The sequence below is a fragment of the Phocoena sinus genome, chromosome 6 (assembly GCF_008692025.1).
Source record: "Phocoena sinus isolate mPhoSin1 chromosome 6, mPhoSin1.pri, whole genome shotgun sequence".
NCBI lineage: Eukaryota > Metazoa > Chordata > Mammalia > Artiodactyla > Phocoenidae > Phocoena > Phocoena sinus.
Window position 1 is genome coordinate 83,360,896 of NC_045768.1, and position 16,746 is coordinate 83,377,641.

At 43.8% G+C, this 16,746-nt stretch overlaps 1 protein-coding gene across 1 annotated transcript in view; it reads right to left on the reverse strand.

Moving 5' to 3' along the window:
• The window catches only part of SLC28A3 (solute carrier family 28 member 3), a 58,340-nt gene that overhangs the window by 10,016 nt on the left and 31,578 nt on the right, over window positions 1-16,746 (reverse strand). Inside the window, exons 4-12 of the mRNA XM_032633892.1 lie at window positions 13,592-13,683; window positions 11,992-12,181; window positions 10,807-10,951; window positions 9,210-9,323; window positions 8,522-8,599; window positions 5,601-5,681; window positions 4,126-4,206; window positions 1,806-1,931; window positions 80-210 (exon numbers count right to left, since the gene is read on the reverse strand). Of these exons, the coding sequence (XP_032489783.1) occupies window positions 80-210; window positions 1,806-1,931; window positions 4,126-4,206; window positions 5,601-5,681; window positions 8,522-8,599; window positions 9,210-9,323; window positions 10,807-10,951; window positions 11,992-12,181; window positions 13,592-13,683 (1,038 nt within the window). The remainder of the gene's footprint in view (window positions 1-79; window positions 211-1,805; window positions 1,932-4,125; window positions 4,207-5,600; window positions 5,682-8,521; window positions 8,600-9,209; window positions 9,324-10,806; window positions 10,952-11,991; window positions 12,182-13,591; window positions 13,684-16,746) is intronic.

Genomic DNA, 16,746 nt, shown 5'->3' on the forward strand with positions numbered 1-16,746 from the left:
CTGGAGCAAACCTCCCCTCCCACCAACCTCCTGCTTGTATAGTCAGTAACTAATAACTAGGTGAATGTGTCTCACTTACCCATTTTCCATTTTCATGGCATTCTTGAGGGTTATTTTAGGTGTTTCTGTCTCAGGCCAAAAAAGTTTAGAAATAGCCAATGCCGCAGGTGCAGACATAACTGAAGCAGTTAACAAGTGAGAGGACGAAACCTGTGATTTCAGGAGAAAGAAGACCAACTTAGGTTTAGCTTTTCTGTTGTGTTCTGAATGAATGGCTCAAATGCCTTACAAGGCAGGCATTGATTATGTGCCAGAAATCAATGTTTCTTTGGAGGCTTGGAAGAGCCACACGCTGGGTATCACCTTGAGAGGAGGGAGGAAGTTATACCACTTGACCACATCCTCGGGGAGAAGCACAAAACCACAATCTGAGCATTCAGAAGAGAATTAATCCTGTGTTGTAGAAATTTTCAAGGAAGATAACTCTACCTCTCTGTTGTTCCTCTGAATGTTCATATAGTCCCTAAAGCTATTTCATTACATCATCAGTTTAGATGGTGGGTATCTGGGGTGCAGGCATGGGTACACCCCTCTCCATTTTCCTTTTGCTTTCCTGATGTCCTTTGTGCCCCTACATAATATGTGTTTATCCAGAGTCCCTTTAATCTGTAAGCGATTTGTTTTCCTCTTTGCAGGTCTACTTAAACTCTTCCCCCTTCCCTTCCCACATCCTTGTCTTGTTTCTGGATTCTCTTCCCTGTATTTTCAGAATTATAGAATCTGCACCTGCCTCCCCACTCCCATTCCACACAGCACAGTTTTGTATGTAGAATTCCTACAGCAATCCATCTGGAGAGTCAGTCAAACTGGTATTCCTGAGGTCTCCTTCACCCTTTTTTTCTTCCCTCTTCCTACTGATTCGCTCTGTGAGGCTCAGATGAAGTCCTGGAATGAAACTTGCCTATCTTGTAAGAATTCCTCATCACCTGGACCACACAGCTGCTGTGTTATTCCATTTCTCCACCAGGGGTTGTAAATAAGCCCTGTGCTCAGGGCATGTGCACCAGTTACCATAACGTTCTTCAGCGCCATCGCATAGACACACTGCTTTCAAACTGGGCTATACATTGAAACCTGAGGATTGAAAGGGAACACTGATGCCTGGGTCTTGTCCCAAGAGATTCTGTTGAATTACTCTGGGGTAGGGGCCTGGGCATTAGGGCCTTTAAAAGCTCCCAGGTGATTCTAACGTGAAGTAAGTTTTGAGAATCAGTGCTGTAAGCCAGGAGTCAGAAAATGTTTTCTGTAGAGGATGAATAGTTTTGGCTTTTAGGGCCACAACTACTCAAGTCTGTATCATATAAGCTGCTTAGATAATGAACAGGATAGCTGGTTTCCAATCAAACTTTAGTTTACTTTAGTTACAAAAAAAGGAAGTGATCTAAATTTGGCCCATGGGCCATAGTTTGCTGACCACTGAACTAGATGGCCTTTAGTGTCAGTAATAGGTTGTTTTTTTTCTTTTTTTTAACTTATTCAAATTTTCAGCCAAATTAACCTCATAATATGATTTCATTCTGCTATGGGTGGATATAGTTCACATTTAGGTGGCAGAGATATGAGAGTGAAACACCAAAGCTCCTTGGGGTCACTCCATTCAAATGTCAAAGAAACTGTGACCAACTAGACAGCAAAAAGAACACTCTTTTGCCCTCCTTATCTGGCAGCAATAGTAAAGGAAAAAGCAGAAATGACAATAGCAAACGAAGAAGAGGTTTTATAAATTAATCCCCAAACATTCTTACCCCAAAAGAAATGTATGCGCCTAAGACACTTCCAGCAATAGTAGAGAAGCCAGCGGTCATGATTGCGTGGAGTTCAGACTTGGTGACGCTCGGTAAATATGGTCGGACCAGCAGTGGAGACTCTGTCTGGAAACAAAAAGTGATCAGATTAAACGTTCCCTTACGAGGACATGCTAATTTACTCAAAATTCCATTCTCTACAGCAGTATTTCTAAGAGTGGACTTCAGATCAACTCTATCAGCTTGACTCAGGAACTTGTTTGACATGCAAATTCTCAAATTTCCTGAATCAGAAACTCTGGGGCTGGATCCAGCAGTGGTGTTTTAACAAGGCTTCCTGGTGGTTCCGATGCGTGCTCACGTTTGAGAACCCACACCATCATTGTCTGGGTCTTTTGGACTCCAGGGCAGTGCGCATACAGAGCCACGTGTGAAGTTTGCAAGGCCAATTCACATAAGGCTCTCACCTAGCCTAGGATTGGACTGTGATGGCTTAGTACTCTTTTCTAAGGTTGGAGCACCATGGGCCAAGTAACTGCCCAGTGGCCTGGCCTTGGGAACTGTGATTCCCAAACCTCTGTGACTTCCTGTCTTCCAGCTTCATCTCAACAGACCCTAAACCTCTTTGCTGATACTATAGGGAAACAAGACACAAGTATGAAAAAATACCAGCAATAACATATACCGGTTCCCACAGGCCTATTTCTAATTGAGAATCAGAGACCCCCTTCTTCCCCTTGCATGGAAAGGAATCAATTAGAGTGTAGTTGTAAAGGCTTGAGTCCCATTAAGGAGGGCAGGTGGCCTGCAGCATGGGCTCTCCATAAATAATAGCTGTACTTTTAGCATATTAAGTATCAGATTGAGCACCACAGAAGCATGTGTGCAATTTTACAATTTTCCCCTCATTATTTCTAATTGTGCTATGAGATTGAGTGTGCTGAGCTTCAATTTATGGACCAAATAGAAACTCAGTACATGAGCCCTCTTACCCTGCAGGTAGGAGTAATCAACTCAAGATGGTGCCCTAATTAGTCCTGAGAGATTTTATGACTATAATTATAACAATTTCAACTCCTGGGCAAAGAAGTATGGGCCCCACTCTAAAGACTTTGCTCCAGGCTAGTAAGCTGGGCTTACCAATCAGAAGGCTCAGCCTGCCTGGAGCAGTTGTAGAAGTCTACTGATCTGGAGCCATGTGTTTTTCTGGGTGACTTGATTTTTGCTTCGAGTTCAATTTCTTTGCACAGCCGTGCTAGCAAGTATTCACACTTGGTTTCCTTGGTGTGTGATTCCATTCTGCCTGAAGCCATATATCCTGAATGATGAGGATGATTATTACCATTTCTTACTTATCTACCCCTTAGGAATGCTGCCATTTTGAGGGACAGAACTTGGCAACATACTTCTTTGCTTAAATGGACTTCGGGCAAAAGAGCATCTATCGGGACTTCCCTGGTGGCGCAGTGGATAAGACTCCACACTCCCAATGCAGGGGGCCCAGGCTCAATCCTTGGTCAGGGAACTAGATCCCACATGCGTGCTGCAACTAAGAGTTTGCATGCCACAACTAAGAAGCCCATGTGTCACAACTAAGGAGCTGGTGAGCCGCAACTAAGGAGGCCTCCTGCAGCAACTAAGACCCGGTGCAACCAAATAAATAAGTAAATAAATAAATATTTTTTTAAAAAAAGAGCATTTATCCACGTGATGGATAAGGAAGGTGAAAATACTTTTGCTCATCAGCATTTTTCTTCAGACTCAGCAAAGAGACTGCTCAGATAAGTTGAGAATGAGCTTAAGTATTTATATGGCTGCACGGTGTTGGTGGAAAGCCTTTTTGGTCTCTTTTGTTGCCACAAGCATTATACTACAGAGTGTGAGGCTGTCTGTTACATGTTTGCAGCTTCAAGATAAATGGTGAACTCCATTTGAGTAGATGAGCTGCTAGCCTCTGATGGGTGGGCCAGAAACCTCAACAATTCAGTTAATTCAGAAAGGACTTATTGAGAATCTATACATGAGAAGCCTTATGCTTTGATAAAATGATTCAATCTTTCTTCCTCTCCATAAATTCTCAAGGACCCAAATTCCACACTAGTGCATTGATACTCTTAGAAGGGCGCTCTCTCTCTCTCTCTCTCTCTCTCTCTCTCTTTCTCTCTCCTTGGAATCTGGACATTGTCAATATTGAGGGTTCATTATCTTGGCACCCTTCCCCCTACACTAAAAGAAATAACACCGTCATATTTTTAAATTTCTCTTTCTGGAAAGAGTATCCATTTTAGCAAGTGTTTTGTTTTTTGATATTACAACTTACCTGTCCAACAAATATATTGCCAGAAGCAACTACAGATTCAACAGGAGATGTTCCCATAGTCACTAGCATTACCCATCCAACCTAAAAGGCAAAAAAGGATAAAGTCAGTAAAGAACTATTTGTATACACAGAACTTCAAAGTAGGGATAAAAATCTTTAAACTGGAGGAAAATACTGAGGCCTTCAACAATTGTATTAAACTTGAGTATACCTTATATAGTCCGTACTGTAGTCTGATCAAATCCTATTTGAGTGGTAAGTCTGAGTCATTGTATATACTTTGAACACTATACAATGTCTATTGAAATGTCTATTTCATACAAGTAAAGTTTTTTGAATGTCTATTGTGTACAAGTAATAAGTTGTAATAATTGCTAACAGTCATAGCAGTCTTCACAGCATTCCAGGCACTGTTTTAAGCCATTGTTCTAAGTAATGCATTTAATCCTCACAATAAGCCTTTGAGGGAGGTCCTATAATTAGGCCCATTTTACAGAAGAGGAAACCAAGGCACAGAACAGTTTAGCTGTTCTGTCAAAGTTTGCCTAGCTAATAAGTAATGGGATGTAGTTGAGGTTTGGCCTTTTCTACTTAACTCTCAAACAAACATGGTTGATGGTCCCAATTTGTAGTGGTCCTTCCAACCAGGGACTGTGGTGCCCACCTCAGAATGAGGACTTCCTGTTGCATCCTCTCTCCTTCCTTCCTGCTTCGATGTGGACACAGGAATGCTGAATGTTTAAACTGACAATTAGAAAACTATGCGCCCTGGTGCTCTTGCTGAAACTTTTAATTCTGCTGGTATTCTGGCTCTCTCTCTCTTTTTCTTTTTTAAAGTAAATAAATTTTATTTCTTTACAGGGATCAAAAGAGGGCTGTGTCTGTGCCCAAGCCCTGTATACACTGCCTTGCTCTCATGTGCATTCAAAGTAGCTTACAAATTTCTGAGTTTGTGATCTAACATAATGTATGACTGACAGCTGCTGGGGCAGCAGAACTGAGGTTAACTTTTCAGACCTAAAAAAAAAAATTTGTGTGCTTACAAAAATCCCTCAGGAGAAAAGATCAGCTTCCCCTTCTTCTTTGATTCTCTAGCAACTCCTAGACCAGGAGGGTCCACTTTCGTTATCACCTGAGGATAAGCAGTGACTGTGTAAGCCTTGGGCAGATAGCCAAGATGAAGGGACAATCAGGTCCCCATCCCTTGGAGTCAGTTCTTTGGCTAACGGAATAACTGCTTCATGAAGATGCTCAGTGTGTTGCAAGTCACAGCCCTATTAGAAGTCCTGGAGATAAAATTCCCTCTGTGGACCCATGTAGGATTTTTGGGTTTAAATCTAATAACTTGAGGTGGGTGTGGATCTTGGTACAAAGGGAAAGGTACTTTGGAAAAACCCAGATAAAAGGCATTCAAGAATTTGTCCCTGCGATAATCAGCTCTACACCGGTCACCCACTGCCTTCTAGTCCTGGTACCTTTTTAATGATCCACTGCATCAATCCAAGGTAGTACAACATGGACATCACAGTGCTGAAGAAAATCACGATGGGCAGGACCTGGGGGTGGTGGTGGGGAAGAGTGGTCATGGGTTAACATTGGCCCCAGCAGTATTAGTAGCTTTCAGATCAGTCTCCTTTCTGCCTCCTTTTCCCCCTCTGAAATGTCATCAAAATACTGGAAACTCCTCTTGAACTAAACAATGTTTTTAACAGGCAACTTCCCCATCTACAGTCTCTTACTCTAATTTGTTCTGGATAAGCTTGGGTCTATTTCATAGGAAACTTGACTTAAAAAAAAAAATCCTGCTATGATGAGCTTTTCTTACTTTAGTTTCTAAGAGAAGGAATGACGTTTTGGGGGGAATTTGTAATAATTAGATCAAGAAACTGAAAGCCACTGGCAGATATTCTTGTTGTTCTGATATTAAACAGACATGGGCTTCACTACTTATTAGCAAAGTAACCTGGGTCACGATTAAGTGTGAGCTACCTCAGATCCTTATTCACAGTAGTGACACAGTAGGTGCTTAAACAATGCCTTGTATAAAGCAAGCATTCGTGGATTTAGCTTTTAGAATAATAACTATTTTACCTATAGATTTTTGAATCACTTTACAAAGATTAAACTCTGGAAACTAGTTTACTTCTGTGTTAACAAAGGTTGTCTTTTTCTAGATCTGATTTTCCTGATGCTCTTTGGATGCCTTCAATGCAGCTTGTGTGTCTACAGGGAACAGTTTCTTCCCTGCATAGACCACACAGAGCTGTGGTCTGGGTCCCTCCCCACCCCTAGTCCATTGTTCCCCTTCCCCTCTGTTCCCAGCTAAATGGCCAGGGACAAGCTGCCACCAGAGACACAGAATGGCCAAGGACAATTTGTACGGGATCTAATTTAGAAAAATCTATTAATAATATATATTAAAAGACTTTTTGTGCCATTATTCAGAGCTCGCTCACTTATGTGATTTTATTGGCTTTAATGGGCAGGCAGAGCCTTCCTGAAAGCTTCAGGGAGTTAAAGGGGCTCATCTCCCCAATGTTCCCACAGGAATCTGCTTTGGCAGAAAGGATGGAGACTACTGCCCTGGGGGCAGAGGGTTGGGGGAGGTCTGAAGACACTGGTGCAGTCTGGGCAGCAAGTTCCTCCTTCTCCGTGATATTATTTTTTGTAATTCTGGATTCAGTTCATGACAGGAGCATATTTCTATCTCAATTTGTAAACATTTGACCTTTCAGGGATGGCTTAGTTATCTCAGCACCAAAGTATCAAGTCAGCAGTTTAAAAAAAGATTCAGCATAGCAGTTGGCCTAACCGATGCCGAGGTAATTTGGAGGTAAATTTGGAGTCCCCGAGTGAGAAGACAATGGAGAAGTGTAGGAACAGTAGCACACCACAAAAAAGAAATCTGAAGGAAAAGCCAAATGCATCTTTCTGACTAATTGACAAGGATTTGCAGGGACTTCCCAGAGGAAGATGGGCTTCCTGGGGATGGGGGAGGCCTGGGAGAGAATCGATTAGGCCTGAGCATGGGGCCAAGTTGCCAAGTTGCCTTTCGCCTGTAAAATAACATCCCTCCTTTGGTTGGGAGGAGGCCCAGCTTGCAGGCCTGCCGAGGTCAAGGCTGTGCTGAAAGAGAGAGGGGAAAGGTTAAGCAAGGGGATGGCTCTGGAAGAACAAAGCTTGATGTGAGTGACCAGCTGTCCCGGTTTGTCTGGGATTAAGGAGTTTCCTGACTGCAGGGCTGTCACTGAGCTTGGACTGGGGAGGCATTAGCAGCCATATGTCTATTCATTGCCAGGGACCTAATGTTCTTTTCCCTGAAATCTCAGATACTATTACCCCGTATGATCTTTTTTAAGAAAATTAATTAATTAGTTAATTTTTGGCTGCGTTGGGTCCTGTTGCTGTGCGCGGGCTTTCTCTAGTTGCAGGGAGAGGGGGCTACTCTTCGTTGTGGTGTGTGGGCTTCTCATTGCGGTGGCTTCTCTTGTTGCAGAGCACGGGCTCCAGGTGTGTGGGCTTCAGTAGTTGTGGCGCACAGGCTTCGTTGCTCCGCGGCATGTGGGATCTTCCCGGACAAGGGCTCGAACCCGTGTCCCCTGCATCGGCAGGCGGATTCTTAACCACTGCGCCACCAGGGAAGTCCCCCCTACATGATCTTTCATAACTATCTCAGCAAATGCTACGAGACATCCAAAAGTACAGGCATACCTTGTTTTATTGTGCTTTGCTTTATTGCACTTCTTGGAGGTTGTGTTTTTTACAAACTGAACGATTTTGGTAAACCTTGGGTGAGCAAGTCTGTAGGCGCCATTTTTCCAACAGCGTTTGCTCACTTTGTGTCTCTGGGTCACATTTCGGTAATTCTCACAATATTTCAAACTTCATTATTATTATATTTGTTATGGTGATCAGTGATCTTTGATGTTACTATTGTAATTGTTTTGGCATTTTTTTTAGCAGTAAAGTATTTTTTAATTAAGGTGTGTACTTTTTTTAGACATACTGCTATTGCACACTTACTAGACTACAGTAGGGTATAAACACAACTTATATGAGCTGGGAAACCAAAAAATTTTTGACTGGCTTTACCGCGGTATTAATTTTATTGCGGTGGTCTGGAACCGAACCGGCAAAATCTCTGAGGTATGCCTGTGTTTCAGTATTCCTGACTTCCTCTACATGTTTCCCTGAATGTTACTGTCAAAAAATTAAATGTTTTCAGTCCACCGACTTCAGGTAAAGGAGAAAGCCCAGTGATGGGCTGTGTCCCTATGACATGCCTGGCAGGTATGTGCCTGGGTTCTGATCAGTTAGGTGCTATCTGAACATCTACAAAGACTGAGAAGTTACTGAAAAGGGAGCGTCTACATAGAAAGAAAGTGTTTGGCTTTACCTTAAATGCAAAAAAGTGGTCTTCGTATTTCTCACCAAAGACAAACGAGGCACCAGCATTAGTGTACTCCAGGAATGTCTGAGTTAAAGATGGGAAAAGAGCAGATCATTACAAGCACTGAAGAGGTAGTTACCATCCGCAGGACCTACGGCTCTGCAGAGGGTGGGGACTCAGAAAACTCGTGGGATAGACTTGGAGAGTTAATTTTGTCAACTTTCCCCCTCCAGTGGATGGCCTGGAAGTATATCTTAGACCTATAACTGCATACAGTTTCCTGGTGTTTCTGACATTCACTCTGACTCTAGGATGCTAACGAATAAGCTGGGTGTGGTAACTTGCTCCAGAAGCCACAGATGGTACATGGGAGGTACTGGTTGCCACTGGATGTAAAGAAGCCTGTTTCTCTGTTGGGGGAAACATCTTAGAAGAGTGACACCCCTCAGGCAGGATGAAGGGGTCAAATGGGATTGAGGAGTGATGTAGTGGATGGTATGGGTAAGAGACAACCAGAATATTAATAAATGACATGGATTAACATAAACAAAGTTATTTGTCTAATTCATGCTATGGAATTAAAATTTGGGTCAACTAATGCAGACAAATAAAGCTATTTCTGACATGGCTTGAGGGTTATATTCAAATGTTAAAAGCACTATAAAAGCAAGGCATTGTTTTGAACCAAATTTACCTGAACTTGTTTCCCCAGCCAATCAAAAGCCATAAATCCAGGTTCTGTCCTTAGTATCAAAAGCCCAAGAAGAAACTGTAACCCAACACCCCAAAAGACAGGCCTCCAGTAAACCTATACAGAAATAGGAAGAGATATAGGTTATTAGAATATGAATGCTGAACTCAGCATAAATGCCCAGAGGATCACTATTTCCTTGGAAGCTTCTCAGATGTGGCCTGTGATCCACCTTCTTTTGGAGGCCAAAGCAGTTGTGAGCAGAGAATCCCTCCATAGAATCATACCTAAAAATCTCAGGGTTGTGCTCCCTCTTCATAAACCTGAGATTAAGCCTTCAGTCCCAGCAGTGTATGTAACCATTTTGTCAAGATAAAATCACTTAGACACGAAGAGTAGTCTTAGAAGGGCCATTAAAAGAGGAAGAATCTGGCCTTCCTGGTCATGCTGTAAATGTTAGATACATATAATTATTTCCCCATTTGGAAAATGGAAAGGCCGAACATGACTTCTCTGTGTGTCCAAGGTTTGTTGATTTGACAATTTGTAAGTGAATTAAGTGAAATTCCACCCTGTTGAGGGGCTCTCATTTCACAGTAAAAGGAACCAATTAACTCTAATGCAGACCCAGGGAGTGCAGTGGTAATGGACAATCAAGTGCTTTCATTTTTGGAGTAGAGATGAGTGGCCTGCAAAGAACTATGGGATTGGAGGCACAGAAAATAGCAGAGATGGTCACCCGCACAGGGCAAAGAATTTGGATTGTATCAGGTGGCTTTGGTTTTGATTAATGCTCTTTTCTTTTTTTTTTTTTTTTTTTTTTTTGCGGTACGCGGGCCTCTCACTGTTGTGGCCTCTCCCGTTGCGGAGCACAGGCTCCGGACACGCAGGCCCAGCGGCCATGGCTCACGGGCCCAGCTGCTCTGCGGTATGTGGGATCTTCCCGGACCGGGGCACGAACCCGTGTCCCCTGCATCGGCAGGTGGACTCTCAACCACTGCGCCACCAGGGAAGCCCCAATGCTCTTTTCTTGGATCAGCCTTTCAGCCAGTAAAGTCTTCCAGACTTTGCCATTATGAAGCATATGTGAAAGTTTTGATATCTCAGAATTCTTGCCCATTTATTGGGTTACAGGCTGACAGAACAAGGGTGAGAATGGAATTCTATGTGAACAAAACTGCTTAAGTACAAATTTTTGGAGTAAAATAGCCTCAATGGCAAATACAAATTTGATAACTGCAGAATCTAATGGTAGAATATTAGATTATTTGTTGGTCTGGGGAAATCTGAATAAAAATGGATGAGTTTTCTTTGTATGTGTGTTTGATTGGGGGGAAGGGGGTACATGAGTAGAAATCGGACTTGACAGGAGAGAGTATCTCACTGGTTGAGCAACTGGAAAATTACTGAGAATGAAAAATGAGAGCAACAGTACTATTAACGTTCAGGAAAAGGGCACCTTAGCCACTGAAATATCATAGCAAGGTAAGAAAAATATTGAATAACAGTTCAACTCTCTCATACTCATTATTTTGAGCAATTTACACATGAGGGAAAAAAAGAGGGAAAAAGACCAAGAAATGATCGATTTCATGCTTACTTTGGTTGGGTGCTTGGAAAATAGAAATGTCAGGGTAATGTACATTATGAGTCCACCGAAGGACACCAGCTGCTGTTGGCCCAATTTGGCAGTGTCAAAGACCAGCCAGAAAATAACTCCCAGGATCAGGCAGCCCCAAATCACCCTAAGGGAACAAAGAAGGAGGCTTTGGCATCATTTGCTGTGCTAACTTTAAAATCTTAAACAGGCTTCAACTAACAAACAAAAAATGAGTAACACACCCTGGCACCAGGAAATTACGCTTCTAGAAATTGCAAGAGACTCTTTTTGGGTGTAGCTATAAAGGCACATAGTCAAAAAATGAAACAATGTGTCCACAACACTTGGGCCCTTTGGATATGTAAAGGGGTCAGAGAGGAGAAACGATGCTTGGAGAGGAAGTCCGGTGATTTCTTTGCGAGAGCTGCTGGGCGTCTTCATTTTGGGAGATGGGGGAAGCGTTCCCTTCTTCCCTTCAAGGGAGAGCTTGAAATGTGTCCTCTGCATTGGAGACCTCACCCAAGCCTCAGAGAACTAAGTCAGGCTTTAGCCTGGGTTCTGACTCCTTGGGGAATCTAGTGGGCATACAATAGCACTGAATCAGTGGATGGCAGAGCCAGGGAGGGTTGCTCTGTTGGGATTGTACAACCCTGGTTTATTAGGCAAAGAATGTGTGAACTTTCCTGGTAGATTCCATGTGGGCCACACTGGGGAGAATGGGTTCTGGGTCCTACCCTGTAGGGCCACCTGGAAAGAGAGGAGGTCCCACAGAGAGAGAGGCTGAAAGAAAAGCCCTGAATGGTCATTTGCAGGACAGGGGGTCCTATAAGAGAGAGTTGGCTTTACTAATTCACAGACCTTTCCTCCCCAAGAGTCCAGATTCGTGCCCAGAGCAGAAAGCTACCTGTCTAAGTCAGAACCGTCCCAACTTTTGGACAACATTTTATCACTTAGTGGCACTTGAAATTAAGACAGTTTGTAGGGACATTTGAGCACATCTTGCCTTATCTAGGCCTTGATGTCCTGCTTGTAAAATGAAGGCATTTTTTAACAGATTATTCCCTAGGTTGTTTCTAGCTTCAATATCCCATAAATGAGGAAGCAATTTCAGAACAAATCTATGGAACAGTGTTAGAAAAGACTAACATCACTCTCAACCTCAGTAAGAGAACTAAGAGCATTTACCACTTCAGCCAGAACCAGTGGCTGTCCAGAAGCCTTTGGCCAGGAGAGAGGAAATGAGCGATTTGAGAGTCATATTTGGCCATGAAGTGATCCCAGATCACAAAGAAGATGGCAACCACCGTGATCACGAAAAGAGGAAGGGCTCTGTGAAAGTTCAGCACACAGGCCGCAATCACCAGAGCCAGGTAACCTGTTGGAAGCAACGCAGACAGTGAACATCACCAAATCAGCTGGAGACCAGCCTCCAGCATTTATCTGGCTCAGCCAAGGGCAGGTTCAATCAGGAAACCATTGAATGCAGGGGTACTCTTGATATAGCTATAGGTGCCTCTGATTATAAGGACTATATTTTGGGTTCTTAAACAAATTTTAAAGTCTCACTAAGAATGCTAGGAGGACAGGGTGCTAGGTCTTTTTTCTCAAAGAACCTTCTGAATTCTTGAATCTTGTTGCCTGATCAGTGGGACTCTTGCTTAGTACTACGTTTTCTGATATTCAGACTTAGCAGGTGAGCTTCCATCAGAGAAAGGCCAGGCACTAAAGCAACTACTGGCAAAAAGATATTGAGTCTTCTAGTTTGTAGCCCAGATTTGCCTAAGCTTGAGTAGGAAAGTCTCTGAGTGTCACAACAACAATCCCTAAGTGCCACAGCATCTCTAAAGGAACGAGGTAGGGCGATGACCGAAGTGATGGCTTTTGAAGATGCTATTCTAGGGTAAGAACAACACGGTTTTCCATTAAAGGTCAGCAAACAAGTCTTTGTTTCCAAGTTAAGTTTGGCCCACCACTTGTTTTTGTAGGTGGCAAGGACAGTTGTATTTGTATATTTGTATTTTAATTCTACAAATAAAGTCGCCCTGGCACGCAGCCACACCATCTGCTTACTTTGTACTATAATGGCATAGCTGTGTGGTTTTGAGTATGGTCTGCAAAATACTCTCTGAGCTGGTACAAAGAAAGCTTTCAATCCTGCTTACTCCCTGTTCTAGCTGTGTGAGCACCGGGAAACTACGGACCTTCTGGGGCGGCAGCAGTCTTGCATACATGTCTGTGGGCTTGGGTGGGAGGGTTCACATTTTATAGACAGGAATGTTCTTTCAAATGGGCCCTGGAGCCCTTTGTTTGGAGGGAGTCAAAACAGGACACCTGCTCATCTGTGAAGACAGTCTAGTCCTGCTTTCAGGTAAGAGGAGTGGGCTACATGACCCTAGGCTCCTTCTTGTGTTGTGTTCGTATAAAGCATTGATTGATTACTTATATCACCCCTTCAATTAGGTTTCTGCCTTGTGATTATCACCATGTTTTCCAGTTACCTGAATTTGCAATATCCAACCCTCAAATCCATACCACAATAACAAAGTGAGAGTAGGTGACCTAAAAAATGAGCTGCTGGCTGCATAAACAGGACAGGGAAGCTATCTACATGGGCTTCTCAAGTTGAGACCCATCACTCAGGGGCATCCTGGTTAAATTCTCTCCTCTCTGGATGATTCAGGGAAGTCAAGGGGAAGGGAAAGATTTATTTGTTTTCTACAGAAAACAAATATTTGAGGGATCCTGAAAAAGAGACATTGGTATTCCATCCCCTTTTGTTATTTACCTGCTATTAAAATGCCCCAGGTCGTGGACTTAAGGATTGTTTGGTGTTCCCTAAAAAAATCATAAACTGTACCACACTTCCTTTCCAGGCACCTGTAACAACACAAAAGCAAGAAGGCAGACAGAGGTAAACACCACATACACGACATAACCTGGCATGCTAAAGCTAGATAAGGCTTTGTAAATCAAGCAGGCAAACACATTCATGAAGTATGTGTCCTACAAAATAGAAATAAGAAACTCATTTCATTTTAGACTAAAATCAGCCATGGCTTGCTAACCTTTGCTGAATGGATGTGCCAAAGCCCTGAGGAATTACAGAGATGCAGAAAACATGCTCCTGGAAATAAAGCAGGGGACAGGATAACTAACCAAAAGCTGAGAATAAACCATAGGACGAGAGTGTTTCTCACTGTGCCAGGAGGGCCTCCATTAGCTTGTAAGCTCTCATGTAAATGTTGACTTAAAAAAGAAAATTCCAATGGGGACTTCCTTGGTGGTGCAGTGGTTAAGAATCCGCCTGCCGGGCTTCCCTGGTGGCGTAGTGGTTGAGAGTCCGCCTGCCGATGCAGGGGACGCGGGTTCGTGCCCCGGACCGGGAGGATCCCGCATGCCGCGGAGCGGCTGGGCCCGTGAGCCATGGCCGCTGGGCCTGCGCGTCCGGAGCCTGTGCCCCGCAACGGGAGAGGCCACAACAGTGAGAGGCCCGCATACCGCAAAAAAAAAAAAAAAAAAAAAAAAAAAGAATCCGCCTGCCAATGCAGGGGACACGGGTTTGAGCCCTAGTCCGGGAAAATCCCACATGCTTCGGAGCAACTAAGTCCATGCACCACAACTACTGAGCCTGCACTCTAGAGCCCGCGAGCCACAACTACTGAGCCCGCATACCACAACTACTGAAGCCCTCGCTCCTAGAGCCCATGCTCCGCAACAAAAGAAGCCACCGCAACGAAGAGTAGCCCCTGCACGCTGCAACTAGAGAAAGCCCATGTGCAGCATTGAAGACCCAACGCATCCCCCCCTCCCAAAAAAAATCCAATGAACCCTCTCCCTTCTGGTTCTCCCTTCTGGTTCCCAAAGTGTGAACAAGCTGGAGATTCCCTGTCCTCAGTCACCACCCTGTTTAGAAGGAGGCTGACGGACTTCACAGGATGCTTACGCGTAAAGTAGAATTTCGCGGATTTGAGGGCCGTTAACCAATGGGTTGTCATATAGCTTTTTCAGAACGTTCTGGAATTGTTGGTGTATTTGTTTCTGCCCAGAGCTTTGTTACAGGGCAGTGTGTGGTGTGTGAGCCACGTGTGCATCTGATCACTTCTTCTGGGGAGGATGTTGTCCACCAGTGAGGGAGTCTGGAGAGGCCACAGGCCTGTACCCATAGCAACTGTCCTTCCTTCTCCTGGGTGCTCCCGGTTGCCCCCCCAGGCCCTCCACTTACTCTGAAACCTGGCTTCCCTGCACATGTCTCTTTGCTCAATGTGCCTTCATTCTCCCACCTGAGGCCAAATGGAAGGAATTTACTCACACATTTAATCATGACCACTTCCAGGCCACTAGACAGGATTTCTAAAACAACCCCTTCTCCTATATAGAAGATTCTCAATCCCCAGGATCTCAAAGGACTCAGCCCCCGCTGGGAGCTCCCGTCCCCTTGGTGAACACCTCCAGTTCCCTTCCCTCCAGCAGTCATGCCCCTGTGTCCAAATCTCAGCCCCCTTCACGTTTCAGGGCACAGCTCAAGCCCTTTGCTTCTACAAAGCCTTCTTGCATTTCGTCAAACAGAGGCATTCCCCTGCGACTTACTCCTACTGTCTCCTTTGATTGTATTTCGTTGTGAAGCCTCAACTGACTGTAACTTCTTGGAGAATAGATGTCTGTGAGCCCAACACCAGCACCATGGGCATTAAGAGTGATTGGCAGGCCTTTGTCGAATTCTTAGCTAAATGAAGTGGTAGTGCGTATTGCTTTTCTGGAACAATAGTTTATAGCTGTGAGTTGGGACCCATTAGTGGGTTGCGGAGTCAGTCACACTGTACATGATGATCATCCTTAAACAAAAGCATAGGACATCTCAGAGCGTATCATACGTAGTGACGACAGGCATTATTTCATGAAAATTTTGTCTTATGTATGTGTGTGAATATGCGTACTGAGAATTAGAAACACTGTTCTGGAACATATTGAGGGAATATAAGTATAGTAAAGACTTAAATTTTTCATGATCTAATTTAGGAAAGGCTGCTGATGCATTGTCCTCAGCTGTGGATATAGTGTTATAAAGTAGCAGCATTGGAGGGCAGCATGTAATAGGGCACGTCCATCTACTTTAAGTTGCATTGATCAGATTTTTTAATGGCAAGGAATGTATATAGTGCAACTTGACACTTCATAAAAGGAAGTACTGTAGCTAGAAATAGTTGCTTTGGCCATTTGGTTATCTAGGCTGAACAACTCCCAATCTCCTGGTGGTTGTTTTCCATCCATTAACACGGATGAAACCTGAGTACCTCTGACCACCCAAGAGAAGCTCTCAGCCCCCAGGATTAGAGATTCATGAAGTAAAACAAAGGATGAAACTAAGTTCAGGTTTCCAAGGTGGCAAATATTCTTGATGATGTATATGTGACAAGAGTTTTTTTTTTTTTTTTTTTTTTTTTTATGCGTTACGCGGGCCTCTCACTGTTGTGGCCTCTCCCGTTGCGGAGGACAGGCTCCGGACGCGCAGGCTCAGCGGCCATGGCTCACGGGCCCAGCCGCTCCGCGGCATGTGGGATCTTCCCAGACCGGGGCACGAACCCGTGTCCCCTGCATCGGCAGGCGGACTCTCAACCACTGCGCCACCAGGGAAGCCCGTGACAAGAGTTTTTGATCCTAATTCTGGCCGAGTCTATCTTCTGATACATAAAAATAAAGTCCCTCAGAGACTTAGGAATTTATACCAAATTTAAATAGAATTTAGAACATTTACAAATACTTTCATGTTATGATAGAGTACCAGACAATCTTGGACTGGGAATCAGAAGCTGAAATTTAAATTAGCTTTGTTCCACTAACCTTGGCTAAGTCACTTCTCTGAGCTTCATTTTTCTGATCCAAAAAATAAAAATAATAATTTGTCTCTCCTGCTAATGGGAGATAAGGACTTGCAACATTATG